We start from the raw sequence: 27,856 nt of genomic DNA, 5'->3' as shown, positions 1-27,856 counted from the left end.
ACACCAAACACGTGAATAAAATGTCTACATTAATCTAGTGGTGTTCATTGCTTTTCTCAATCCGTAGGCTGTATTGGCAGGATAGCTGCCAAAAATGGAACCTAACAAATGTCTAACAGATGTTTAACAAATGTAAGGAACCATTGAAGTTGACCTTAGGAGTCTCTGTAGGGCAGGTCTTTCTGTAAGGAAGGAGATAAGTCTATCTTTATTTAGTCCTATACCATTCAGTCAAAACTTTAAACTGGGTTTGGTAGCCTGTAGACAGCCAGTGCAGCTCCTGAAGGAATGTGTTATATGTCTCCATATTTACTTCCAGTACAGTGGTACCTCAGGTTACATACGCTTCAGGTTACAGACTCCGCTAACCCAGAAATAGTGCAGGTTAAGAACTTTGCTTCAGGATGAGAACAGAAATCGTGCTCTGGCGGTGCGGCGGCAGCAGGAAGCCCCATTAGCTAAAGTGGTGCTTCAGGTTAAGAACAGTTTCAGGTTAAGTACGGACCTCCGGAACGAATTAAGTACTTAACCTGAGGTACCACTGTAGTACCTTAGAGACCAACTAAGTTTGTTATTGGTAGGAGCTTTTGTGTGCATGCACACTTCTTCGGCAGACCAACACGGCTGTTGTAACTAGACCAGTAACTAGAACTATCTATATTTACTCTCACCCATAAAAAGTGTCAGGGATATTTTGGTTTTTCTAGTATTTTCTATGTAGATTTTATATCACATTTGGCAAAGATTGATACTTTCAAGTACGGGTGAAGAACAGTTTCAGAGTCTTAGGAAGAATCTACTTCTTCCCTCTTCCTTGTTTTCTTCTTTTATTAATCACCTTAATATGGGCCATAAAAAAGCAAGAAACAGTTAAAAACACAACCCCCCCCAGCAGATATATTTTTAAATGATGCAAAGTGAAATTATTTATTTATATGTTTGCTTATTTGTTTGATTTATATAGTTATCATAAGATCTCAGGGCTGTTCACAGAATAAAATCAATACAAAATCAATACAGGATTGAGACCCTTTCACCCAGCAGGAAAAACCTCTCAGAACAAAAACAGAATGTGCATGCCAAGATCCATTAATATAATAATAACAATAATTTATTATTTATACCCTGCCCATCTGACTGGGTTTCCCCAGCCACTCTGGACAGCTCCCAACAGAGTATTAAAAACACGATAAAACACCATACATTAAAAACCCTAAACAGGGTTGCCTTACATGCCTTAATATGTATCTGAGGGTAAGTGGCCAAGGTGAGAATGTAATTTTTAAATGTTAGCAACAATTGGAGTTGACCTTTAAACATTTCCCCTCCCCCCAAGGACTGAGACAGCACCCAGATTCTAGAACAGGGATGAGGAACCTGCAGCCCTCCAGATGATGGAATTGAACTTCAGCTAACATGGCCAATTGACAATGAGATGGTGGGAACAACATCTGGAGCACGACTCGGCTCCCTGTCCCTGAATATATACAGTCCTCCTACCCAAATTACAAACATGAGGGTGCATGATGTTAAAATCCACCAGGGGCTGGCTGGTATGTGCCTGGATAGAAAAATGATTAAGCCATCGAAAGCAGAGTGGGATAAAAGCACAATAGAATAAACAAGCAAAACAATGTCCACAGCTGCTGTAGCAGGGGCTGTAATTTCCAATGCAGTACAGTAACAGAACCCTATTTATTCAGTAAGGTTTTGCTAGCAGAGAGCTTTGATTATGAGGCTACCAGCTTTAGTTCTCAGAATATAGATTTCACACTTGTAATAATATAAAAAGTTTTACTCGTGTTAATCATGCAAAGGAAATACGGAACACTTTGCCTGGGTTTTTCTTCAGCAAGCCCAAAGGTATACAGCTCTAGAGTGACACCATCTGTTAAAAGACCAGTATCAGCGTCTCAAAAATAAAAGATATACAGTGCTCAAGCCAGGCCTATGCAGTACCGATTTCCTCTTTTCCAGTGGCATATGATCTTATGCCTCTGGCATAAAAGTTACACCGAAAAAAACTGAATTTGCATTCTAGAAAATATGTTGGGGAGAAGGCACCGAAGATGCTGCAATTACAGTAATCCTTCCATCTCCCGAGCACACAAAACTGACCTCCTAGTAGTGCTTCCACTTACTTAGGAGCGAGTCCCAATGAATTCAGTGGAAATGACTATCAGGTAAAAATATCCATAGGACTGGGCTCCACAACTCTGATTTATTAACTTTAGTTACAATTCCATCGACACATACTAGGCATGGTAATCATGGGTTGAGTGTCACTCCACTTTCCTCTCCTGCAGTTCCAGTAGCTGGTATTCAGAAGCATGCTGCCTCCAACAGTTTTGGGCGATTAATTTTTTGGTATTAATTTGTTGCTAAATTAGATGTGTTTCCATAAAAAAACATAGCAGCAAGGGCAGGGCTGTCTTAAGCATATGCAGAGCTGGGGTGCAAAGATCCGCCCGGCGCCCCCTCCAGGTTGTCCAGTCCCAGGTGCGCAGGAGGGCGGACCAGCCGGTCACCTCAGCATCTTGCTGGCTCGGTCGCCCCTGAACTCGTGGCGCAGAGCCGCCCATAGCAGAAGAGCCCGCAATGGCGCTCCGACCGACAGGCTGGCTCTTTCCCGGACTCAACTCTCGGGCCCCGGATTCTCAGCCTGGCACCCCTGAGAGCCCGGCACGCGGGTGCCCAGCACCCCTAGCACTTATGGGTAAGATGGCCCTGAGCAAGGGCAGGAATTCCTACCTTTTCTGACACAGGTCTTATTTTGTGTGATGTTCATTATAACAATACTAGCAATACAAAAACAAAAAACAACCAAACAGAAATTATGAACATAAATAAGGCAGGAAGAGAATAGAAATTGCTTTTAAACCTTGCCTTTACTTTTCAGGTATGTTTTTTCCCCCTATTTGAATAAACTAAAAACAAGTGTTTCTGGGTCATGGTGTAACATGCAGGGTTCTGGTGATGTTTTTTGATGGTTCTAGGCTCTGTTCCAAAGCAATGTTGAGACCGGTGGAATTTTCTGAGCTTATTTAACACCTGCTGAGAAACAATGCCACACATAGAAGTGCAGGTCTCCGGTGAGACCCTTTGTATGTTTCAGTTGATATGTCAGTTTCTGTGCCATTGCAATATTCCATGTCCTGGAATGCCATCTGTACAAGATTAAATGTTCAACATTGTTCCAGTGCCAGGTGAGTTTCATGTGGCCACTAATTAGTTACTTAAATGCCAAAGTATTGTTATCTCCTTCCCAGATGTTAAAGAAAAGTCGGTGTGAAAATAGCTGCATGCTTTGTTTGGTTATTTACTTATCCAATCAAATAGTGTGCTAGGCAGTTCCAGAAGATATGTGCCTCTCTGTGAACATCCTATCCAACAGAAGGTGTTGGCAGTTTTTGAGATTTGTGTCACCTTCAGTGGGGAGAGGTACCATATTTTTATCAGTTTTAAGGAATTCTCCCTGACAGACTCAGAGCAAATTAAGGGAGCACAAGACTTCTGAATGCGATTTACCCTTAATTTTGGCTGGAAGTGGATGGGGAGAGGGGTTTAAATGGGGTGTCCTTTGCTCCAGTGGTGGATCTGAAATAGCAGATTTTATTCAGACCAGCTTTGGCCCTATTTCTAATCTGAAAAGGCCTACGAAGAACATGCAACAGCCAGAATCTCAAGGTGGTTTTAATTTTCCAGATACAGTGGTTGTTGTTGTTGTTTAGTCGTTTAGTCGTGTCCCACTCTTCGTGACCCCATGGACCAGAGCATGCCAGGCACTCCTGTCTTCCACTGCTTCCCGCACTAGGTTAAGAACTTAATTCGTTCTGGAGGTCCGTTCTTAACCTGAAACTGTTCTTAACCTGAGGTACCACTTTAGCAAATGGGGCCTCCTGCTGCCGCCGCACGATTTCTGTTCACATCCCGATGCAAAGTTCTTAACCCGAGGTACTATTTCTGGGTTAGCGGAGTCTGTAACCTGAAGCGTCTGTAACCCGAGGTACCACTGTAGTAGCCTATATCATAAGGCATATTTGTTAAAAATGATTGACAGTTTTCTCCTTCTATACTCTAGCTTGGGTAACTCCAGAGATGGTTTATTTAACCGCTCTCTTTGGCTAGATAGTGTTGGGGTCTAAATATAATAAAACAAAGTTTTAGCAACAACACAGGGTGTATGTTGGCTTGTCAGTTTTCATCCATATACTTGTGCTAAATATATAATATGTGGTAATGCAGGTACATTCTTTCACCTTTGGTGGACGTGCCCAAGGATTAAGGCTTTCTGGGAGATGATATATAATGAAATGAAAAAGGTATTTAAATATACCTTTCTGAAGAAACCAGAGGCCTTTCTCCTGGGTATGGTCGGCCAATTGGTGTCAAAGAAGGATAGAACATTTTTCATGTATGCTACAACAGCAGCAAGAATACTTATCGCAAAGTATTGGAAGACAGAAGAACTACCCACCGTGGAAGAATGGCAGATGAAAGTTATAGACTATATGGGACTGGCAGAAATGACCGGCAGAATCCGAGACCAGGGGAAAGAGACAGCGGAAGAAGATTGGAAGAAATGTAAAGACTATCGTAAGAAATATTGTAAAATTGCTGAATGTTAAGACGATGTTGATTCTGAAATTAAGTGGTTGTTAGCTGTAACCATTATGTAAAGATGAAAAGAAAGCTCAAAAAGTTAATAGAAATTAAGGGAAGGATTTGTTGAAGAGAATTAATTAGAGATTGGAATGCAGTAAGGAGAGGTATGAGGAGGTCGGGAAAGTAAGTTTCATGAACATAAGGGAATGAAGTTATACATGTGGTTTTTTGCTTTTTTGTATGTATTTTTGTCTTTTTTCTGTGTGTTTTTTGTGATTTTTATGTTTTATAAATTTGTGAAAATGCCAATAAATATCTTTTAAAAAAAATATAATATGTGGTAATGCAGATTTGAAGATTGTGAGGAAGTCTTTTGTGGAAGAAATAGGTGGAACTGATAATGTTCAGATGGATTTTTTTTTTTTTAAAAAACACCATTTCCTGTTTTACAGCTTACGTACAAATAACCCATGAGTGTAGAATGGCAGTATCTTCAATTACAACATATGTTGGTGTCCATTCATGGGCCATCTACCGCCACTGTCGGATCCTTACAGAAAACTAAAACCTAAAACTGCTGTTTATAAATTCTTGATGGATTTCGGTAAGGTAAAAAAGTTTAGGTATGTAGAGAAGCGTGGGGGGAGGCAAGTAGAAGGCACGCTATCTAGTGTCCAAGACGCCACACGATGAGACTCGTTTGCATTTGTGCTTTTATTTTGCATTTACCTGCTGTGAACCGCCCAGAGACCTCCGAAGGACGGGAAAACAAATTTAATAAATACTAAATCATAATATAATAATTGACATTGTGTGGCTACCCTTCCACCCCCTGTGCACCTGCTCCCAATTTATTTTTTCCTGGGTGGGGTACTACAAGGGCCAAATTTAGGTTCGATGAGGCCCTCAGCTACTGAAGGTAATGAGGTCCTTTATATGTCCAGCTGTCCTTTGTCAACAACAAATTGTTGCTGTATTTTGGGTTGAATATATGCTATACGGTAATTTATGGACCTAATAGGTATCTAAAGCTATTTGCACATAACAAATAGGAGCCTACACAACACAAAACGCTGTTGCTGTATGTAGGTTTTATTTCATTTATTATTATTTTTATCTTATATTTTGGAAATGTACATCCAGTCCCCCCCCCTTTCAATCTTTCTGCCCCCCCCCCCAAGAGAGTGGGCCCCTAAGCTACAGCTTGTTTAGCTTATACGTGAGGGAAATCCGAAACCTCCCCCTCCCTTGCCAGTTTTGCACTGCCAGTTGTCCTGCGCTGGCGAAGCTTTCCCACCAAGCTCTCCCCGGGCGCGTGTCACGTGACCCGCGCCCTCACGTGACCGCCTCGCTCCTCGCCCCGTCGAGATGGCGGCGCCTGTGGAAGAGGAGCAAGCGCTGCTGGACGGGGACTCGTCGCCGGAGCACGATGGCTGCCCTGCGAGGAAGCCGATGTCGGCCCTGTGCGACCCGCAGCGGCTGGCTCATCGGATGCTGGTCCTGGCGCTCATGTGCTTTCTGGGCTTCGGTGAGCGTAAAGCGAGGCTGGCGCTGCAGCTGCTGCACCCTTTCTCGCCCGGGACTGGTCTGCAGTTAAGGGGGCTCTCGGGGAGGACGGTGGGAAAACCTGCCTTGGGGGGAAAACCAAACCAAACCCCGACAGCTGCTTGATCGTGGGGCCGGCAGGGCGGCGCGAAGCATATCTTTTTCAGGAACCATTGACCTTTGGGGAGTGATCTTGGGAACGTGCCAGGAAATGCTAATTTTTTTTACGGTGTGTTTCAGGGTGAAGCTAGACCCTGCTCTGAGAACTGGGGTTGGTGGCGTGCATTTTAGATTGCAAAAAGAAAAAAAAACAAAACTTGCATTCCCGGTGTTCTTTGCTGATTGCTGTGCAAGCACCAGAATGGGGAAGCATCTATATGCCATGGGGAGGAAAAACCTTAAGCAAACAGGGAAGTCAAGCTCCCTGTGGTTGATGACTCGCTGAAGTGGAGTTTCGCTTTTTAAATTCTCCTCCCTACGGAAGGATTTGTAGGAGGCGTGGAAGCTTTTAAGCACGTCGAGAGGATATAGAAAACTGCTTTGTGCTGAGGCAGGCATTTGATTGGTCTCATTCAGTACTGGTTATGCCAGCCTTCCCCCAACCTGGCATTCAGATGTTTAGGATTACAACTCTTATCAGTGCCAAACAGCCTGGTCCATGTCTGAATGAGGCTAATGTGAATTATAGTTCAGAAGGTCTGGAAGCTGCTAGGCTGGGGAAACCTGCCTACCCTTCTGACCAACTTCCCTTCAGGGTTTCAAACAGGGATTCCCCCTCGCCCTGCCTAGAAATTTCAGGGATTGAATCTGTGCCCTTACACATACCCTTCCCATCAGAAACATTACCTGTTGCTGTAAGGCTGCTGTATCTTGAGAAGGGAAGGGGAAGGTGGAGGTGTAGCTGCTCCTTCTGTTGCTTCTCAGTGGACAGAAAATGGAGGGCATTTTTTCTCCTGCCTCTTCCCATTGTGGTGGTTTGGTATGATCCAAAATGTTTACCATTATTGCTATTAATACAGCTTTTCCACGTTGTAGTAAAGGCGCCCCTCGCCCACGCTACCCTTCCATCACCCGACTCTGCTCTCCGGCCAGTCCAGGTTTCTTGAGTAGGTTTGCGAGGGGTTTTACTTTTTTCAAACACAGGCCGAAATCACACCGGTAGGGCTGCCACCACTCCCTTTTGTTCAGGGGAACCCAAGGACACCACCCAGGGAGAAGAGTGCGTCCAATTAACCTGGCAATCCCCCCTTCCTTACAAGCTGCATCCACAGGCTTGCAGGCAGAAATTCACTTGGTAGAGCGTAACTAAGCGGAAGGCTTGGATTTAGCTATTCCCTCGGAAAAGGCACAAATACCAACAGGTTCTAACATAAAAGTTTATTTTAAAAGAATAACTGAAAACATGTGGGAAAACCACAGGCACATCTTAAATGTCTTACAAACATGAAAATAATAACGATGTACATTATAACTAACTGTTACATACCTACAAAGGAACACAGATAAGATAGTAAAAGTCCTTTCAAGCTGTTGCGTAATGGAGCTGTTTGAGGATTTCCATTTCAAAAGGACGTAACGACGGCTATCGATGAAAGTTACAGCCGGGCATCTTTGCAAGTTGCAACGCAATGGCAGAGAGCAAAGGCAAGGAGCCTTGGCAAAGAGCAAAGAGTCAGCAATTCCCTTGATCTTTTATCTACAATTCTGACTCTGCGTCGTAACTTTTGGCCAATCAAAGCCTTAATTGGATTAGCCCACTCTTTGGCAGCTGGGTCAGTTTTAGGTTTGAACCCTTAATCAAAGAATCTTCCTCCCACCTGTGGAAATTAACCAGATCCCCAATTCTCAGCAATTTGAAAACAAACAACCTCCGGGAAGGAGGAAGAGATTCACACCACCAGCCCAGGTGCGAAACCCTCCATTAATCAAGGACCCCTTTCCTCCCATAAACCTCTCATGGCAAGGAGCCAAAAAGTCTGGGGTTAAAGATACACAGCTCCCTTTCCCAGGGTCCTTGTAGCTGGCAAAGTACCCACAAGGCCACATTCTTTTACTTGACCAAGGAATGATTTTTCTGAACATGTCTACGTTACTACACACGTTACTTAAAAAAAGGGGGGCGGAGTTCATGTTTAATTTTGTTGTCTTAATTTTCCTGTATAGGCAGCTATTTTTGCTATGACAACCCCGCAGCGTTGCAAACTCAGGTCCAAAAGGTGAGTGATGTACAGAATATCTGCAATATGGTGGATTTTCCCCTTTTCCCTCCAGAGAGGTTACCTTTTTAGTCACACGTTAGATGACTAGGAGTACCTGAGAGGAAAAAAATTGTGCTGATCTTGCTTAAAAAAAAAAAAGGACCTATAATTAAACTGATTGCTGTTTCACTCTCTGGTAACAAGAAACATCATGGCTAAATATGATGTGATTTATGTGTTAGGTTTGCTTTTGTTTGGCCATGAGTGCTAGAGGTTGATGTTCCCCACATTGCACCTCCCACCAGCCCTGATGGGTCTTTCCTGAAGAGTGACCCAGGAGCTCTGCTCATCTTTTTAGAGGGACGTGGTATAGTACCGGCAACCAGCCCCCAATGTAGACTTGCATGGTGCTGTAATGAAAAAGTATTTCCCTGGATAGATGTTTCTGTATGAATGTGTCATAACACAAAGTGGTGTCAAAAGATTACGGTAATTCTTCTGTGTTCTCTTCCTTTTAGGATATGAAGGTGAACACAGCTGAATTCATGGCACTGTATGCCTGGTATTCTTGGCCCAATGTGGTTCTCTGTTTCTTTGGAGGCTTTCTGATAGACAGAGTCTTTGGAATAAGGTAACTGTATAACCCAGGGATCAGCAACCTTTTTCAGCCGTGGCCTGGTCCACCATCCCTTAGACTAGCGGTTCTCAGCCTGTGGGTCCCCAGATGTTGTTGGACTACAACTCCCATCATCTCTGAGCTCTGGCCTTGCTAGCTAGGGGTGATGGGAGTTGTAGTTCAACAACATCTGGGGACCCACAGATTGAGAAAGGCTGCCTTAGACCATGTGGTGGGCCAGACTATATTTTTTGGGGGGGAAATGAATGATTTCCTATGCCTCACAAATAACCCAGAGATGCATTTTAAATAAAACGACACATTCTACTCATGTAAAAACACCCTGAGAAGGCAATTGGGCCGGATCCAGCCCCCGGGCCTTAGGTTGCCTACCCCTGGTATAACCCATCCATAACAACTTGATCCACGTTTCGCTTATGCCCAAATAATGTGATGTTTTGCTAATACTTGTTTAATTTTTCAAAACACAAGTGAGGAGAGTGCTGTTGCGCTTGGCTCCTCCCTTCAGGCTTCCACATGGCGTCTAGTTGGCCCTTGTGAAAACAGGATGCTGGACTGTGTGGGCTGCTGGCCTGATCCAGCAGGCTCTTCTTGCATTGGAGTTTTGCAGGCTTGTCTCCAGAGATGCAGGAGAGTTTTACAGTGGTACCTCGGGTTACAGACGCTTCAGGTTACAGACTCCGCTAACCCAGAAATAGTACCTTGGGTTAGGAACTTTGCTTCAGGATGAGAATAGAAATCGTGTGGCGGCGGCAGCGGGAGGCCCCATTAGCTAAAGTGGTACCTCAGGTTAAGAACAGTTTCAGATTAAGAACAGACCTCCGGAACGAATTAAGTTCTTAACCCGAGGTACCACTGTATTTCAGTCCTAGTCGACATTAACTTACAACATTGGTCAACCATGGGGTTTTGTATAGGGACAGTTCTGTGTAATAAGTTAACCATGTGAAACTCTTTGCCAGCAGAAGTTCAGGAGTCATCTCTGCTTTCAGGTGTCTTTTAGAAACTGTTGATCAGACAGCCCTTTAGAACATTTTTTTTTTTACCAATCAGTTTTCCTTGATGTGCTATTGATATTTTTACCTGAAGGAGCGTCTCCACCTCCATCGTTCTGCCCAGACACTGAGGTCCAGCGCCGAGGGCCTTCTGCCGGTTCCCTCACTGCGAGAATCCAAGTTACAGGGAACCAGGCAGAAGGCCTTCTCGGTAGTGGCGCCCGCCCTGTGGAACGCCCTCCCACCAGATTTCAAAGAGAACAACAACTACCAGGCTTTTAGAAGACATCTGAAGGCAGCCATTTTTAGGGAAGCTTTTAACATTTAATAGACTATTGCATTTTAATATTGTGTTGGAAGCCGCCCAGAGTGGCTGGGGGAACCCAGCCAGATGGGCGGGGTATAAATAATAAATTATTATTATTATTATTATTATTATTATTATTATTTACTATAACCATTGCAGTATTGCATTTTTTACCCTAACCCTTGTTATATTTTCTAGTTGCAAATATTAACATAGGTATTTTTAAAGTCTTCATTTTCTTGCAGGTGGGGCACAATAATATTCAGCACCTTTGTCTGTATTGGACAGGTGAGTGAAACAGATAATATCCATGTACTTTTCAATGGCTAAATACAGAAAAATTAATGCTTATGTCCCAAATACGGAAAAATAAATGCTTACTATTTAACCTGCTTTTTCAGTGTAAGATTCCCTAACGTTGCAATCGTATACATGTCTACCTAACCGAGTTCACTGGGGCTTACTCCTAGGAAAGTGTGTAGGATTGCAGTCTGAAATATACGCATATGGCATGGCTCTAACACTTATTTGAAATGTGACATGCATTCCTTTTTTTACAGGTGATTTTTGCTGTGGGAGCAATATGTAACGCTTTTTGGCTGATGGAAGCCGGCAGATTTGTATTTGGGTGAGTTCACACCTCAGCTGTGTCTCAACATTTGCTATATCCCCTGTCTCCCTCTTAAAAAGCAGGCAGCCCATACGGAACTATATGTTGAAAAATACCCTGCACTCTTGCATCTGAACAGCTGGATTATTTGCCTTTTGGTTTTCTAGTTCTTGTGTTAAGGTAAAACTTATATATCAGCATGGATACATTACTGTCATTAGAAGGCTGGAGTTTCACCCACGTTGCTTCAAATATCTGTATTCATGAACTTTCTTGCTTCATTTAGGATTGGTGGAGAGTCCTTAGCTGTGGCGCAAAATACCTATGCTGTCAGTTGGTTTAAAGGAAAAGAATTAAACCTTGTGTTTGGACTGCAACTCAGCATGGCTAGAATTGTAAGTCTTAAAAAAAAATAATTCTAATTTTAATCATTACTATCCCAACATTTGTCATCCATCAGTGTCAGCTGGAGTGTAGAACAACCTTTGCTTGTAAAGTGGAACTTGCCCATCCCCTCTCTGTGTCTGACACTCCCCCCCAAAAAAATATGCCCAAAAATGTTGGGAGACCCTTTAGAACAGGTGGGTGGGTTTCATTGCAGGAGAAGGGGAAGCCACTTGCATAACATTGACTGTCACCCATGGTGATGGATTTTCCTGTTTATTTCTCTCTATGCACATTAGAGTGGGGAGAACTGTTCTTAACTAGGCACATAGGGATTGTTCTGCTTGGAGAACATCCATTGAGATTAATGGGCACGGCTAACTTAGATATTTAAATTAATTTCTATAAATCAGATACAGTGGTACCTTGGTTTAAGAAGAGCTTAGTTTGTGAACAACTTGGATTAAGAACGCTACAAACCCAGAAGTAGGTGTTTTGGTTTGTGAACTTTACCTTGGAATCACATGTTCCGCTTCCTGTTGAGTGTAAATTGAGTCCCCCGCTGCTATGGGAAAGCATGTCTTGGTTTAAGAACGCTTTGGTTTAAGAACGGACTTTTGGAGTGGATTGAATTCGTAAACCAAGGTACCACTGTATTCAAATATAAATTTTATTTTAAGGTTTTTTTTGGCCTATTTGTAAAATTGGTTGGAAGTATATGTTACAGTTGCAGATCATCTCTCTTCCAGGGGAGCACTGTCAATATGAACATTATGGGATGGGTGTACTCCAAAGCTCAAGATCTGATCGGTTCTACGGGTCACACCACTCTTGGTATAGCTCTCTTGATAGGTTAGTAAATGCTTTCAATATTAACTTTGTACGAACACTTTGGTTTCCTCTTCGATGAATTGGAAGATTGTGGGTTGTTAGACTCAGATTAGACCCATTAAAATTAGTGGACCTTCGTTAGTAATCACTAACTTAATGTCCCATGATTTCAGAAGGCCTTCTCTGTGTATGGCTTAATTGGATAAAACACTAAGGCTTGAAATTCAGTTCCAACTCTGACAAACTCTGTAAACCCATTTTTGTATTGTAAACTACAAAGTTAAAGGCTTCAGTTTGAGGCTAGATGATGAGAGCAATGGAGGACTTTCTGATCTTGACATTAGAAAGGTTGCTACCATGGAATCATTTTAACTCTAGATCTGAGAGAGAGAGAGAGAGAGAGAGAGACGTAGAGAGAGAATCACTTATTTGCATATTGCATATCTGCTGCTGTCTGGCACCATATACCAGGGGAGTGGGTGTCACTGTGGTCTAAACCATTGAGCCTCTTGGGCTTCCTGATCAGAAGGTTGGCAGTTCAAATCCCTGCGACAGGGTGAGCTTCCGTTGCTCTGTCCCAGCTTCTGCCAACCTAGCAGTTCAAAAGCACACCAGTGCAAGTAGATAAATAGGTACCACTGCATCGGGAAGGTAAACAGCGTTTCCATGCGCTCTGGTTTCCATCACTGTGTTATGTTGCACCTGAAGCGGTTTAGTCATGCTGGCCACATGACCCAGAAAGCTGTCTGTGGGCAAACGCCGGCTCCCTCGGCCTGAAAGCGAGATGAGCACCACAACCACATAGTCGCCTTTGACTGAACTTAACCGTCCAGGCATCCTTTACCTCCCCCCCCCTTTTTTTTACCTTTTCTACAAACTGACACAATGAAAGCAAGGCTGCATTAGAGCTGCAGCATATACATAGCCTTTGGTGAACTTTTTCAGGGCAGTAAAGACAGAACGAGTCAGTAGTTTACACATGACCTGCAGCGCAAGTGGTGATGCAGCTGTTTCAATGGTTGAATAACGAGTAGAGCATCTTTACCAAACACTGAATTATTCGTGCTTAATGTACTGATCTGTGGTTTGCTCAGCACTGAACTGCACAAACATTTTAGTAAAATCTGGAACTTTTAATTTGGCAGAAGACTTGCTTTTATTCATTTATATGTGTTTACAGGATATTCATAAATATAATACTTAGTAAACTTTTGTAAATATTTGTATTTATTAGTATTTAACCATCTGACACCTTAGATTAAAATATTAAGCTGTTTTATGGCAATTAAAATAGAAATTAATTAGAAACACACTGGATAATTGGGAAGACAGCGTTATGAATAGCATTGTGTGATGACATAACTCAGATTCTCGGACTAGAATGGTTCTGTGTTAACTGTCTTTGTGCTTCGTTGTACGTGCCATGCCATGCCAAGTTACAATGATGAAGCTCATGTTCTCTAGCTCTGCTAATGAAGGCACTGAGTCAGGCATGTATGAATATCACTCAAATGATGTCACAGCTAAATTTGTGAACTGTCTATATTTCTCAAAAGTACCTTGAAATCTTTCTTGGATGAACGGCAGTATACCAATGTAGCAGTTAGTGATAAAAGTAGTGGTATTTAACACTGGCTGCTTCACCCATGTAAGTCATTGCTTAATTATACAGTCACTGGGTAATAACATGAATGGATTTTGCAGTTCCGTAAATGGCAACTAGCTTCTGCTGGTAACACTGAATTTCTCTGCATTGCAGGTGGTGTGTCATGTATCTTTTCACTACTCTGTGCTCTCATTCTTGGTTATCTGGATAAAAGAGCAGAGAAAATTCTTTGCAAAGAGCAGGGAAAAACTGGTAAGTGGGTGTCAGGCTTCAATAATGGAACCTTAGGCTGCAGTCCATAGTTTTTGAAAATGTATGTATGTACTGGAGGAAGCAAGGGGACGCGGGTGGCGCTGTGGGTTAAACCACAGAGCCTAGGACTTGCCGATCAGAAGGTCAGGTGGTTCGAATCCCCGTGACAGGGTGAACTCTCGTTGCTCAGTCCCTGCTCCTGCCAACCTAGCAGTTCGAAAGCACGTCAAAGTGCAAGTAGATAAATAGGTACCACTCAGGCGGGAAGGTAAACGCGTTTCCGTGTGCTGCTCTGGTTCGCCAGAAGCGGCTTAGTCATGCTGGCCACATGACCTGGAAGCTGTACGCCGGCTCCCTCGGCCAGTAAAGTGAGATGAGTGCCGCAACCCCAGAGTCGGCCACGACTGGACCTAATGGTCAGGGGTCCCTTTACCTTTACTGGAGGAAGCAGAGACAATCTTTTTGAACATGTTTTCCCCACTTGCCAGAATGCATGTGTAGGTTTCCCATAATGTGGTAGGAAAACTCAAAACTCATTTTGAAGTGACCTAACTTCACTTTTCTCACGATTCTAGAGCTTTTTGCTGTTGAGAAACTGCAGCTTCTCCTTCCCACCAGTAAAATAACAGCTAGAATTAGTCAATGACGGGAAATGGGGTTTGCTGATTTTAGTTGGCCTTAATATAGAAATGATTGAGTTAAAATAGCGGAACCGATGTTTCTCTTTTCTCAAGGTGAAGTGATAAAATTAACCGATGTGAAAGACTTCTCGCTGTCCTTGTGGCTCATATTTATTATCTGCGTTTGCTACTATGTGGCCGTCTTCCCTTTCATTGGACTTGGAAAGTAAGTGCATGCTTTGACAAAGACTTGCCACTGTGTAACTTGTTGCAAGTGTTTGATATACCTGATTATTATTATTTTTTATAAAAACTGTTTATGTTTTCTATTGTTTTGATTTAGAACGTCCCCTAAAATGTGTTGCTGTTTTGGTGTTGTAGGCTGCTTTGGGCACCTCTGTGTAGAAGAAGTAGTAATTCCACTAGCAACACGCAGAGGCCCAAAGAGCTATATAAGGCAGGAAGCCAAATAAGGCACTCCAGCCTCTTGAAAATCTTTCTCAGCACCTTTTCATCCACCCCACTTTTTTTTCTGGCTCTGACATGGCACCAAAATGTGCAAGCACATGCATTGTAAGTGTGCGCTTTGTTTTTATGGCCTAGAAATTCGCCTAACATAAATGAATGCTGCCGTTACGTTTCCGAGTTCCAAATTTTGTGTCTGTAGAGTGTTGACTACTGAGTTGGAACATGCAAGAAGATCTGGGCGTGTGCCATTTCCACGGCATATTCCATTTCCAAATCTTCTGAGGCAAGGCTTGAGGAAGAGTCAGTGTGTCAGTTTGCAAAGTCTTGCTTAGGGGGTATATTTTCTTCAACTATGGAATCTGGTTCTGCTTTGACATTAACTTTCAGTTCTGCACTTAAAACTCGGATATTCTTCAGAATATAATAATAATAATAATAATAATAATAATAATAATAATAATAATAATAATAATTATTTATACCCCGCCCATCTGGTTGGGCTTCCCCAGCCGCTCTGGGCGGCTTCCAACAAATTATTAAAATAGAGTAATGCATCAGACATTAAAAGCTTCCCTAAAAAGGGCTGCCTTCAGGTGTCTTCTAAAAGTCTGGTAGTTGTTCTCTTTCACATCTGGTGGGAGGGCGTTCCACAGGGCGGGCGCCACTACCGAGAAGGCCCTTTGCCTGGTTCCCTGTAACTTGGCTTCTCGCAGTGAGGGAACCGCCAGAAGGCCCTCGGCGCTGGACCTCAGTGTATCCTATTTGATACTCTTAGATTAATCTTTTAGGGAGCAATCCTAGGTACAAGGAACACTGGCATATAAAGTTACCGGAGATCCAAACTCTGATCATTGCACCCAGAATGTCTCACCTTTTTTGTATTTACAGTGGCCTTAGTTTGGCCAGCTTTAGCTCAGGCGCCTGACCTCTGGCTGAACCAAGACGAGCAAGTTATACCAGCATGTCTTCAGCGGAGCCAGGTTTGAGGACTTAATGCCAGCTGAGCCAGAAACCAGCCAGTAGAGCTGGAGATCCTCTGCATCCTAAGCTTCTCATGCCAACACACCTTGACATAGGATTGCCCCCTAAATGTCTAATGTGGTGCATGTTCTAGCTATCTCCCAGTTGGACTACTGCAATGCGCTCTACATGGGGCTACCTTTGAAGGTGACCCAGAAACTACAACTAATCCAGAATGTGGCAGCCAGACTGGTGACTGGGAGTGTCTGCCGAGACCATATAACACCAGTTCTGAAAGAACTACATTTGGCTCCCAGTACATTTCCGAGCACAATTCAAAGTGTTGGTGCTGAACTTTAAAGCCCTAAGTGGCCTCAGCCCAGTATACCTGAAGGAGCGTCTCCACCCCCATCATTCAGCCTGGACACTGAGGTCTAGCTCTGAGGGCCTTCTGGCGGTTCCCTCACTGCGAGAAGTGAGGTTACAGGGAACCAGGCAGAGGGCCTTCTCGGTGGTGGTGCCCACCCTGTGGAACGGCCTCCCAGCATCAGATGTCAAGGAAATAAGCAACTATCCTACTTTTAAAAGACATCTGAAGGCAGCCATGTTTAGGGAAGTTTTAAATGTGGCACCTGCCCTGTGGAATGCCCTCCCATCAGATATCAAAGAGAAAAACAACTATCTGACTTTTAGAAGACATTTAGAAGGCAGCCCTGTTTAGGGAAGTTTTTAATGTTTAATAGACTATTGTATTTTAATACTTTGTTTGAAGCCGCCCAGAGTGGCTGGGGAAACCCAGCCAGATGGACTGGGTATAAATAATAATAAATTATTTTTATTTTTATTTTGCTCCGTCTTGCTATAATTTTCACCCCCCTCCACCCACTTTTCATTTCCATTAAAAGCCAAGAGCCACAACCAGGGCTTATTTTGGGTCAGAGTATTTTCTCCTAGCATCAGTCTCTGAGTAACGTTATGTCCAGTCTACTTCATGCTGCTCTCACAGCTTCCTTTTCTGGGGAGTGTTAGCAGATATTTATTGTATACAATTTCCTATTCCTCATTACTTAATAATCAGTAGTCCTCTTTCAACAGAGCTTTTCTTATTGTGGCCTAGTTACAAATCAGCACTATTAGAATTGCAGGCTGTCCCCCCCCCCCATAGTTACTGTAAGCAGGTGTAAGATTGTAAAACTTTTTATATGGATTTTTACAGGGTTTTCTTCATTGAGAAATTCAAGTTTTCTCCTCAAGAAGCAAGTGCAATCAACAGGTAAGTGTTGTCCATTTAAGTAAAAAAACCCCAAATAATTGCATTGCGTGCATTTTTTCAGCTCAAGAACCTCGACTTTGAGCAGCGCACCTAAAGCACACACACTTGGTAGGGTAAAAGATCAATAAAAGAAACTGAATATTTGCTCTGAAGCATATGTATGCAGTATGCAGTTGCATTCCTTCCCCTTGAATCTTCAGATTTCTTACTTAAAAAGGTAAATCTCTAGCTGTTGCGATTACAGAAAAGTGTGCCGAAATCAATACAGTCCTTTCATGTAGATCACTTCCTTAACCACCTGAAAATGGCATGATCTTCTAAGATAATATATACTATAACAAAAATGAATAGAAAAGATACAATTTAAAATGTATTTTCTTTGTGAATTGTAATTCCACCTCACCTTGACTGCTAGTGTAGCTTTTCAGTGATAATTCGATTTTTTTATAAGAGTTGACCAATCCAGTGAAATCACCATGAATTTATCGATGGGCATGACTGCATATCACAATATATCAGGTCTAAAAAATAATTCAGGAACTGAATTTTTGCGGGTGGGGGAAAGAGGAAAGTCGCATCACACTGGAAAACCTAGAGTGGTTGTAGCGTTTTGTATCGTGATTGCCTTCCTCTTCTGAAATAACCTTCCTTTGTACAGCATTGTCTATATCATCTCGGCACCCATGTCTCCTGTCTTCGGATTCCTGGTAGACAAAGTTGGAAGGAATGTCACCTGGGTTATGTGTGCTGTAGTGATTACTCTGGCTTCTCATATAATGCTGGCCTTTACCTTCTGGAACCCCTGGATTGCCATGGTAGGCATTTTCCCCAACTTTATTTTATCTAATGCAGTAAGGCGCATTTATAATCATCTCCCACAATAAACCGCATTTTGTGCATTATATGGGATGTAAAATAATGGATACTTGTGTGTAACCCTGATTCTTTCCTCCCAAGGATGATGATGATAATAATAATAATAATAATAATAATAATAATAATAATAATAATAATAATTTATTATTCATACCCCGCCCATCTAGCTGGGCCTCCCCAGCCACTCTGGGCGGCTTCCATAAAAACCACAAATACAGTAAAATATCACACGTTAAAAACTTCCCTGAACAGGGCTGCCTTAAGATGTCTTCTGAATGTCAGGTAGATGCAACATATATGCCAGAAACTATTTTTTTATGGCAGTCCAGGCCGCTTTAGGACATTAGTGTACTCTGTATGAATTTTGGTACTCATCAACTCGGCAGCTGTGCTAGATGCCATTTGTTGGACGTTGCACCTCTCATACACTGTGTTATCTCTGTCGAGGAGCTTTAAATATGCACACGCTGTTTCAACTTCAGAGCAAGCTAGTATAAACATCCCCTTAAAGGGTAAAGGGACCCCTGACCATTAGGTCCAGTTGCGGAAGACTCTGGGGTTGCGGCGCTCATCTCGCTTTATTGGCTGAGGGAGCCGGCATACAGCTTCCGGGTCATGTGGCCAGCATGACTAAGCCGCTTCTGGCGAACCAGAGCAGCGCACGGAAACGCCGTTTACCTTCCCACTGGAGCGGTACCTATTTATCTACTTGCGCTTTGACGTGCTTTCGAACTGCTAGGTTGGCAGGAGCAAGGACAGAGCAACGGGAGCTCACCCTGTCGCAGGGATTCAAACCGCCGACCTTCTGATTGGCCCCCTTACAACTGGGCAAACTGGATAGAAATGAGACACCTAGTTTGTGAAGCCCATATAATTTGTCCCCTCTGGAGCTGTTGGTAGATCACATTTAATGTTTGTGTGTGTGTGTGTGTTTTTAATGCTGTTTTCTGCAGTGTTTCCTGGGAGTGGCTTATTCCCTGCTGGCCTGTGCCTTGTGGCCTATGGTAGCTTTCGTTGTCCCTGAACACCAGCTCGGAACTGCTTATGGCTTGTGAGTAATAGATTTTTGAGTCTCTATGCTTTGGAGTAAGGATTTGTCTTTTAAACTTTGGGATTACATAGCACGATACCGACTTGTTCTCATAAAGCACACCCTTTCACTGCAGTTCATTCAGGAATTTCCATTAAGACAGTGGTTCTCAAAGGATGTGGCAGGAGAGAACGGCAAGTGTGGCAGGAAGATCCAAGGGCAATCCGTATTATATTATGGGAATAATTCATGTTCTTATGTAGCTGGGGTGTTTTATACTTTATAATATGTCCCATGACCATATTGGAAAGTGGTTGTGTTCTATGTTATGAATCAAGCACTGCCAGGAGTTGTTTGCCAATGTATTTTTTTATCATTTAAAAAATTGGTGTGGCGCGAGCAAGTTTTTGTACTGAAAATGTGGCCCAGAGAAACCACTGCTTTAAGATGTCTTTCGCTCCACCTGGTTCACCTGTTCAAAAACATCGAAACTTATTGTCTTGGATTCAGCCTTGGGAACGGAAGACTTGATTTTTGAAACTGGGGCTGCTCAATGGGTTTTCTCAGCCTGATGCAAAATCAGTGTCCAGGGCCTTGCCCTGTTTTACAGGCCTGGCTCCAGGTATATCACTTTCAGCTTGGAAGAATGGAAACCTTGCCGTCTGAGATAGCATGTGTGTGTACCAGATAGCAGGTGTCCATGTATGTCAGATCTTGAACACGTTTTAAACCTTCCTCTCATGTGGGCCAACTTGAGGGTATATTCCTGCCAGCCTGTCTAGGTAAGGTTGTGGGGCTGTTATGAGTGTTTCTGCCTGAAAATGGTGTTGCTTTGGAAGGAAAATTAACCCTCCACTTTTTATTTTATTTTACCAGCTATATCTCATTGTTTAATAGATGCATATGGCTTTTTATTTGCTCATCTGTCAGCTCGTTTGGATTTTATGAGCAAGTGGGGGCAATATCTTTCAATTGGTTTCTTTTTATTAGTTGAAAAACTGAGCTTTGTAAGCTAATCGTCTTAATGCTTTTCAGCATGCAGTCGATTCAGAACTTGGGCCTGGCCATCATTGCCATCGCAGCTGGCATGATCCTGGATTCCCGGGGCTACCTCTTCCTAGAAATCTTCTTCAGTGCTTGTTTGTGCTGTAAGTACAGTCATACCTCGGGTTACAGACGCTTCAGGTTGCGTTTTTTCGGGTTGTGGGCTGCCGAAACCCAGTAGTACTGGAACGGGTTACTTCCGGGTTTCGGCGGTCACACATGCGCAGAAGCGCTAAATCGTGCTTTGCGCATGCGCAGAAGTGCCGAATCGCAACCCGTGCGGGCGCAGACGTGGGTTGCGAATGCTGCGGGTTGTGAATGTGCATCCCGCATGGATCTCGTTCGCAACCGGAGTGTCTACTGTCTGATGACATCTTATTGGAGTAGCTAACAATTTGCATGAAGCTATTGCTCAAAAAGAAGGATGCAGAACCACGTGGTGGGTTCTGTGCTAGGCCCACAATGTTCCTCTCTCTTCCTAGACATGCATAAAGGCCAATGTACCCTAGTTCACAGGGATTCTTGAACTTGAGTGATTTCACGTAGTGATTCAACCCATGTGCGTGTCATGCCTTGGCTGGACTTGAGAGGGGTGGTGGGACAATGATGAGTGGTCAGAGGGAGAAGAGGGAGCAGGTGTCGGAAGCTGAAGAGCTAACAGGGTTAATGAGCAGGAAGAGCCTGTGGCAGAGCGAAGTCCAGAAGCAAGAGAGGATGGAGGCCAAGAGGCAGAGATCAGGCAGCCTACTGAAGAATCCAGGGAGTCTCTCCCTCCTGCTGTGATTAGCTCCCCTTCGCCCTGTTTTCCCAGAACCTGCAGAGGTATGAAGAGGGCAGAGCAAAGACAGACAAGGCGAAGAAGTCTCGGGTTGCTTGGAAAGGATGTTGGGGAGGAGGGGACTTAGGCAGCAGGGACCTTCAGTCCTCGCAGCTTCCTCTTTGGGGCAAGGCCTACTGGGAATAGTTGCTGGGCTCGCTAGGTCTGAGCTGTTTTGTGTCTTTGACTAGACACTGACACTTTGTGAGTTATTCCTGACCCGCTCCTGACTCCCACTTTAACAGTGCAGGCTTAACTGGGGAGCTGCTGTAGGTAAAAGGGAAATGCCTAGCTTTGTGAGTGAAAACCCTGTCTTTGGAGTTGTTACTTATTAGTGACTGGAACCAGTGTAAATGCATAAGCGTCTAGTTGGGCTGGCATCCTGATCTGAGCCACAAGGGGGTGCTACTGCTCCTCTGGGCTTTGCCGCAGACCTGTTTTGTATTCAATTGCCTTGTTTGCATTTAAATATTTGTATACTGCCCAGACACTGCTTCCGACCATAGTATTCTGGCTATGTCGGGGAAATTCCAGATGTATGGCAATCCTACTGTATAGGCAGTTCTCATCAAATTCAAAAGGAGGAAACACAAGTCAACATTACAGTATCAAACAATTTAATTTTAAAATAAAGGCAGCAATAAGAAGATAAAATAGAGCAACATTGCAGGTTTAAAAGCTTGAGCCAACCTCAAATTAATCAAGAGCTGATGTAAGCAGATAGGTCTTTAGAAATAACTAATTAGGGAGCTATACACACTTCCCACATAATGTTACTTTTTTATTTATTTATGTCCTACCGTTCCTCTCGAAAGAGCCCAGGGCAGCGGACACAGCAGTGTTAAAACATGAAAAAACAACTAAAAAGAATACAAAAACTATTCTGAAAAGCAGTTAAAAACATTTTCAACCAGTGATCTTGGGCTTGTCAGGAGTCTCTAAGCCATCAAATGCCCGAGTAAACAGGAATGTGTTTAAATTTCTCCTTAAATTCAATAATGAGGGTGACAGATGCTCCTCACCCAGGTGGGAGTTCCACAAACAGATTTGTGGAACAATCTCAAATTTGTACGCTCTTCATTTTAATTTTTTTACATCCTTTGCATAAGATTGTCCCGCCTGGTTTGTATACTTGAGTTTTATTTAACTTTGTTTTTGCTTTTTAGTGGGCCTCATTGCTGTTGTCATGCTGTACTTTGTGAATCTCCTCAGAGGTAAGCCTCTTCATTATATTAGTCTTGTGACCTGTATGTTTCTTTTTTTTTTTGGAAATATATATATATTTTTACCAATACAAAGTTGCAATCAAATAATAATAATAATAATAATAATAATAATAATAATAATAATAATAATAATAATAATAATTTATTATTTATACCCCGCCACTCTGGGGGGCTTCCAACAAAATATTAAAATACAATAATCTATTAACATTAAAAACTTCCCTAAACAGGGCTGCCTTCAGATGTTTTCTAAAAGTCTGGTAGTTGTTTTTCTCTTTGACATCTGGTGGGAGGGCGTTCCACAGGTCGGGTGCCACTACAGAGAAGGCCCTCTGCCTGGTTCCCTGTAACTTGGCTTCTTGCAGTGAGGGAATTGCCAGAAGGCCCTCGGCACTGGACCTCAGTGTCCAGGCAGAATGATGGGGGTGGAGACGCTCCTTCAGGTAGACTGGACCGAGGCTCTTTAGGGCTTTAAAGGTCAGCACCAACACTTTGAATTGTGCTTGGAAATGTACTGGGAGCCAATGTAGGTCTTTCAAGACTGGTGTAATGTGGTCTTGGCGGCCGCTCGCAGTCACCAGTCTAGCTGCCGCATTCTGGATTAGTTGTAGTTTCTGGGTCACTTTCAAAGGTGTGCCCCACATAGAGCGCATTGCAGTAGTCCAAGTGAGAGATAACTAGAGCGTGTACCACTCTGGCGAGACAGTCTGCGGGCAGGTAGGGTCTCAGCCTGCAAACCAGATGGAGCTGATAAACAGCTGCCCTGGATACAGAATTGACCGCCTCCATTGACAGCCGTGAGTCCAAAATGACTCCCAGGCTGCGCGCCTGGTCCTTCAGGGGCACAGTTACCCCTTTCAGGACTAGGGAGTCCTCCACACCTGCCCGCCTCCTGTCCCCCCAAAACAGTACTTCTGTCTTGTCAGGATTTAACCTCAATCTGTTAGCCGCCATCCATCCTCCAACCGCCTCCAGACACTTACACAGGACCTTCACCGCCTTCCCTGGTTCTGATTTAAAAGAGAGGTAGAGCTGGGTATCATCCGCATACTGATGAACACCCAGCCCAAACCTCCTGATGATCTCTCCCAGCGGCTGCATGTAAATGTTGAAAAGCATGGGGGAGAGGACAGAACCCTGAGGCACCCCACAAGTGAGAGCCCAGGGGTCTGAAAACTCATCCCCCACCACCACTTTCTGAACACAGCCCAGGAGGAAGGAGCGGAACCACTGTATGACAGTGCCCCCAGCTCCCAGCCCCTCAAGACGGTCCAGAAGGATGTTATGGTCGATGGTGTCAAAAGCCACTGAGAGATCCAGCAGAACTAAGAAACAGCTCTCACCTCTGTCCCTAGCCCGCCGGAGATCATCAACCAGTGTGACCAAGGCAGTCTCAGTCCCATCATGAGGCCTGAATCCCAGCTGGAAGGGATCCAAATGGTCCGCTTCTTCCAGGCGTGCCTGGAGTTGTTTGGCAACCGCTCGCTCAATCACCTTGCCCAAGAATGGAAGATTTGAGACTGGGCGATAGTTGGCCATCGTGGCCGCATCTAAAGATGGTTTTTTAAGAAGCGGTTTAATAACCGTCTCTTTTAGCGGGTCTGGGAAGGCTCCCTCACAAAGAGAAGCAGAGCCACAGAGCCCATTGCCCAGCCCTTCCCGGCTAGCTTTTATAAGCCAGAATGGGCAAGAATCAAGGAGACAGGTGGTTGGTTTCACTTGTCCAAGCAGCCTGTCCACATCCTTGGAGGTAACAGATTGGAATTGATCCCAATCTAGACAGGACTCTAGCACTCTCCTGCCCCGGCCCTGCTCCCACGGTGGAGTCTACCTCTTCCCAAATCTGAGCAACACTATCTGCAAAAAACTTTGCAAAATCATTGCAGGAGATCATGTGGCCCGTACTGGGCCCCGATGGAGCAGGTGGTTCCGCTAAATTGCGAACCACCTGAAAGAGTCTCCTGCTGCTGTTTTCTGCAGATGCAATAGAGGCGGTGAAGAAAGTCCTCTTCGCCATCGCAACCGCCACCTGGTAGGCTCAGCATTGAGCTCTAACCCGTGTCTGGTCAGCTTCAGAATGAGTTATCCGTCACCGGCACTCTAGTCCAGCTAAAGTTTTAATTTGCTTACAATGGTCTCCTAAGTAAATTATAAATTTTCCCATTCTTTTTCAAAATTCTTGTCTTTTTGACTCCTGAGTCTCCAAGTTAGTTTTGCCATGTCCGCATAGTCCAGCAGCTTGGCTTGTCATTCTTCCCTAGACGGGATTATTTCTTCCTTCCATCTTTGGGCTAATAGCATCCGTGCAGCTGTTGTCACATAGCAACTCTGTCAGAACCAGCAGAGGTATGAACAGGGTGGAGCAGAGATGGACAAGATGTCAAAAGTCTCCAATTTCTTGGGAAAACCTTGAAGAGGAGGGAACTGTAGGAAGGCAGGGACCTTCAGCCCTCACAACTGTCTCATTGGGGCAAGGTCTACTGGTAACTGTTGCTGGGCTCTCTGGGCCTGATCTGTTTTATTTCTTTGACTAATGAGTTAATTCTCTGACAAGAATTATCTGTGAATTCTTGCTGACCTGCTCCTAACTCCCACCCTGACGTGGGGCGGGCCAAAATCCTGCCTTTTATTCTTCATTTCTGAAGAGAAGGTAGAGGAATGTTATTTCCTGAACTTGGCGCTGAACCTCACAGCGCTTGGTATGGAAGCACTTCAGGGGAGAGTTCCTTCTGTCTAGAGCTGCTTCTGTCTTCTTACTTCCTATAACCTTCTAGATTTTTCATGTAGCACACAATACTTACACCAAGTGAACTGTGGTAAATACTTTAACGGCCCGCATGGCGTTGTACCCACAATATGCATGGATTGTGACTCTTTGTAAAAACATCCATGCACTCTGTTAAAAGACATATATCTTTTCTGTCGTAGGAGGTGACCTTAACTGGTCTGCAAAGAAAAGGGAAAAACTACAGAAACTAGCTGTGGCTGAGTAAGTATGTCGCTGTGTTTCTAGCCTAGAGTATGCGTTGATGTATTACAAAACAATCAAGACTACAGGTGCAGATTGGTTTGGAAACACAAAACAGTGTAGCGCCAAAGATCCAGGAACGGATATGGTAAACTTGAGTGAATGAGTTGGAAGTATTCTTCAGCAGTGGGGCGACTCTCATTCATGTCTTGTTGGAGATAGCTTAAAGCAGGCCATTAAAAAATCAGTGTTGTGGTTCACTTTTATATGGCGCAAATTTAACTTCTGTGTTTGAAAGGCGCATAGGGTAAAATAGTAATTGTTGCAACGTGTTAAAAGTTGCCTGGTGTGTGGTATTTATATATAGTCTCGAAGGAAGCAGTTTATGTGGCTTAAAAATGAGATTTTTAAAAAAAGCACTTGTTTAGCATTTTCACGGTGCTGCGGAAAAAAAGACATATTTGTCTCTTGAAACGTTAGCAAGTGCTCACTGGGCTTTGGGAAGGTGAAGGAGGGCTCTGGGATAAGCAGCCCTCCACCTTGCCTGGGGGCTGGTTCCGGGGGCCCCTCCTGGCTTTACACATTTTTGCGTATATGCCTAGACCCCCGGAACACAACCCGAGTTACCTGTATGTTGCTGTGATCAGACTGCTACTTGCTACAGAGCAAAATTCCCATTGCTTTGTATGTAAGATGTAAGCTGGAAACTCTCTCAAATGACAAATGCAGCAAGGGCCCTTCCTTCCTGGCTAGAAAAACTGAGCTTTCATTAACCAAATTTAGCCAAATTAGTTTCAGAAAATATTTCCATTACTTACGTTAACAAAAGTTTTTCAGTATTTTGATATCTATTCATAGTATATGTAGTCAAGTTGATATTGTTCTAAATAATAAATTACAAAGGAAGCATCTGTAAACCAACCATTAATAAATCATTTATTACTGAATCAAGTAAAAAGCAAATAATTTTAAATGAAATTGAACAAGGGATATGGTTGAGTGTTACCTTAACTTGGCAGGGATTGGCCACCAATCCTGTAGGCTTTGGTTCTCTTTTCAGTCACTTGATGGTTGGTTCCCTTGTCAGTACACAATTAGGAATACACCTTAAGGTTCCGGACTGTTCACCGACGTTATTACTTGCCCTTCACATGACATCACAGGTAGTGGGTATGTTTGAGGAGAAACTGGAACCCAAATTTTGAACCCTTGGAGGTTGGATGTTCCCCACCTCTGTTCTAGATGAGAAGTTCATTTGGGATGCTACATTCTTGGGCCTCACTGCCATTCCAACTAAACTGTGCCAACAATACGTAAAAGATTTGACACTCTGTAAGAGAAGACCTGTGAATGCTAAGCTCTTGGGGAAGTGTGTTGGTAACTGAATGACAGCTGGGAATTTCTGAGGAAGCCCAGGGTTCCTCAGAACAGAGTTTGAAATTAAAAGTAATTAAACTCTACATAGAGGTCACTCTAGATGTGCCAGAATTGCCATATGAAAATCATTTCCATGTAGGAAAATAGCCTGGTGATAACCTTGAGAAGAAAGCAGATGATGCCGAAATGCCGTGACACACATGGTTATAATTCTCTGTGTTTATCCTCCCATTAATAGCTATAGGTGAGATGTGTAGGAGCACCTAATTGGGATAACTTAACTTCGCATAAAGAAGGAGGAGTCCTCCGTTTCTTCAAATCTGGAAGCACCCCTGGAAGGTGCTTTGCGAAGCAAAGATGCTGATGAAATCAGCAGGTCATTGCAAATATATCCTTTGAGGGGAAGCCAGTTTGCTTTCGTGAAACTATCTAGAAGCAAGTCTTGCAACATGAAGGGACCAGTGTGATTATACTGGCAGAGTGTTGGGCTGTGGAAAACCAGGGTTTAAATTGTTAGTCAGCCACAGACCTCACAGGGTAACGTTGGGCTTTCCTCTCAGCCTATCATATTTCACAAGGTGGTTGTGAACTTAAAAATAGGGGGAAGAGGGAAGGAGCAATTTATATGCCTCTGTGAACTTCCTGGGTGAAAGTTGGGATATAACATAGTACAGTCATACCTTGTGTTGCGTTCCGCTCTTGTTACTTGTAAGACTTTCAGCTTACGAACGCGGCAAACCCGGAAGTGTTTGCACCACCTGCGCATGGGCAGAAGCGCTCATTTGTGCCGCACACATGCACAGAAGAGGCGCTCTAGTTGCGGACTTTTTGGGGTGCGAACGGCACCCCGAAACGAATTAAGTCCGCAACTAGAGGTACCACTGTAAATAAAACATTTGCCATATACAAGAGCTGCTCCCGGTGTCCTCAGAATCTCAAAAATACTTGCCATTTGTCTGCTGGACAAGATTTGAAATGTGTGGGGAAGACACTCTTACACTTGGCACTTTCAAATGACGGGAACCTCGTCTTTTATTTTTGTACAAGTCTATTCAACAATGCAAGCAGAACCTCAAAATTCATGCCGACCATTTCCTCAGCTGTTGAATCGAAAGCTAGCTTTTCTTAAATGTTTCCCTATTGAGGACTGTGCCTTTTTGTTTTCATATTTCTTGTGGATATTTTGAAACTGGTTAGGGGTGCTAAAAATGTGTTCTGTATATTTCC

At 43.6% G+C, this 27,856-nt stretch overlaps 1 protein-coding gene across 4 annotated transcripts in view; it reads left to right on the top strand.

The window, feature by feature from the left end:
- The first annotated feature begins 5,944 nt into the window (after positions 1-5,944).
- MFSD1 (major facilitator superfamily domain containing 1) overlaps positions 5,945-27,856 on the top strand; it is a 44,844-nt gene continuing 22,932 nt past the window's right edge. For 3 of the 4 annotated variants that reach the window (XM_077929832.1, XM_028731410.2, XM_028731412.2), the window contains exons 1-15: positions 5,945-6,133; positions 8,314-8,366; positions 8,867-8,979; positions 10,533-10,575; positions 10,848-10,915; positions 11,184-11,292; positions 12,031-12,133; positions 13,872-13,970; positions 14,705-14,816; positions 17,235-17,291; positions 17,950-18,106; positions 19,121-19,218; positions 20,233-20,345; positions 22,225-22,272; positions 25,213-25,273. In XM_077929832.1, the coding sequence (XP_077785958.1) occupies positions 5,974-6,133; positions 8,314-8,366; positions 8,867-8,979; positions 10,533-10,575; positions 10,848-10,915; positions 11,184-11,292; positions 12,031-12,133; positions 13,872-13,970; positions 14,705-14,816; positions 17,235-17,291; positions 17,950-18,106; positions 19,121-19,218; positions 20,233-20,345; positions 22,225-22,272; positions 25,213-25,273 (1,394 nt within the window). In that variant the 5' untranslated portion in view covers positions 5,945-5,973. The remainder of the gene's footprint in view (positions 6,134-8,313; positions 8,367-8,866; positions 8,980-10,532; positions 10,576-10,847; positions 10,916-11,183; positions 11,293-12,030; positions 12,134-13,871; positions 13,971-14,704; positions 14,817-17,234; positions 17,292-17,949; positions 18,107-19,120; positions 19,219-20,232; positions 20,346-22,224; positions 22,273-25,212; positions 25,274-27,856) is intronic. The other variant, XM_028731414.2, reaches the window with a different exon arrangement.

The sequence above is a fragment of the Podarcis muralis genome, chromosome 6, assembly GCF_964188315.1.
Source record: "Podarcis muralis chromosome 6, rPodMur119.hap1.1, whole genome shotgun sequence".
NCBI lineage: Eukaryota > Metazoa > Chordata > Lepidosauria > Squamata > Lacertidae > Podarcis > Podarcis muralis.
The sequence above is the reverse complement of the archived record's forward strand: the minus strand, read 5'-3'. Positions and strand labels throughout refer to the sequence as shown.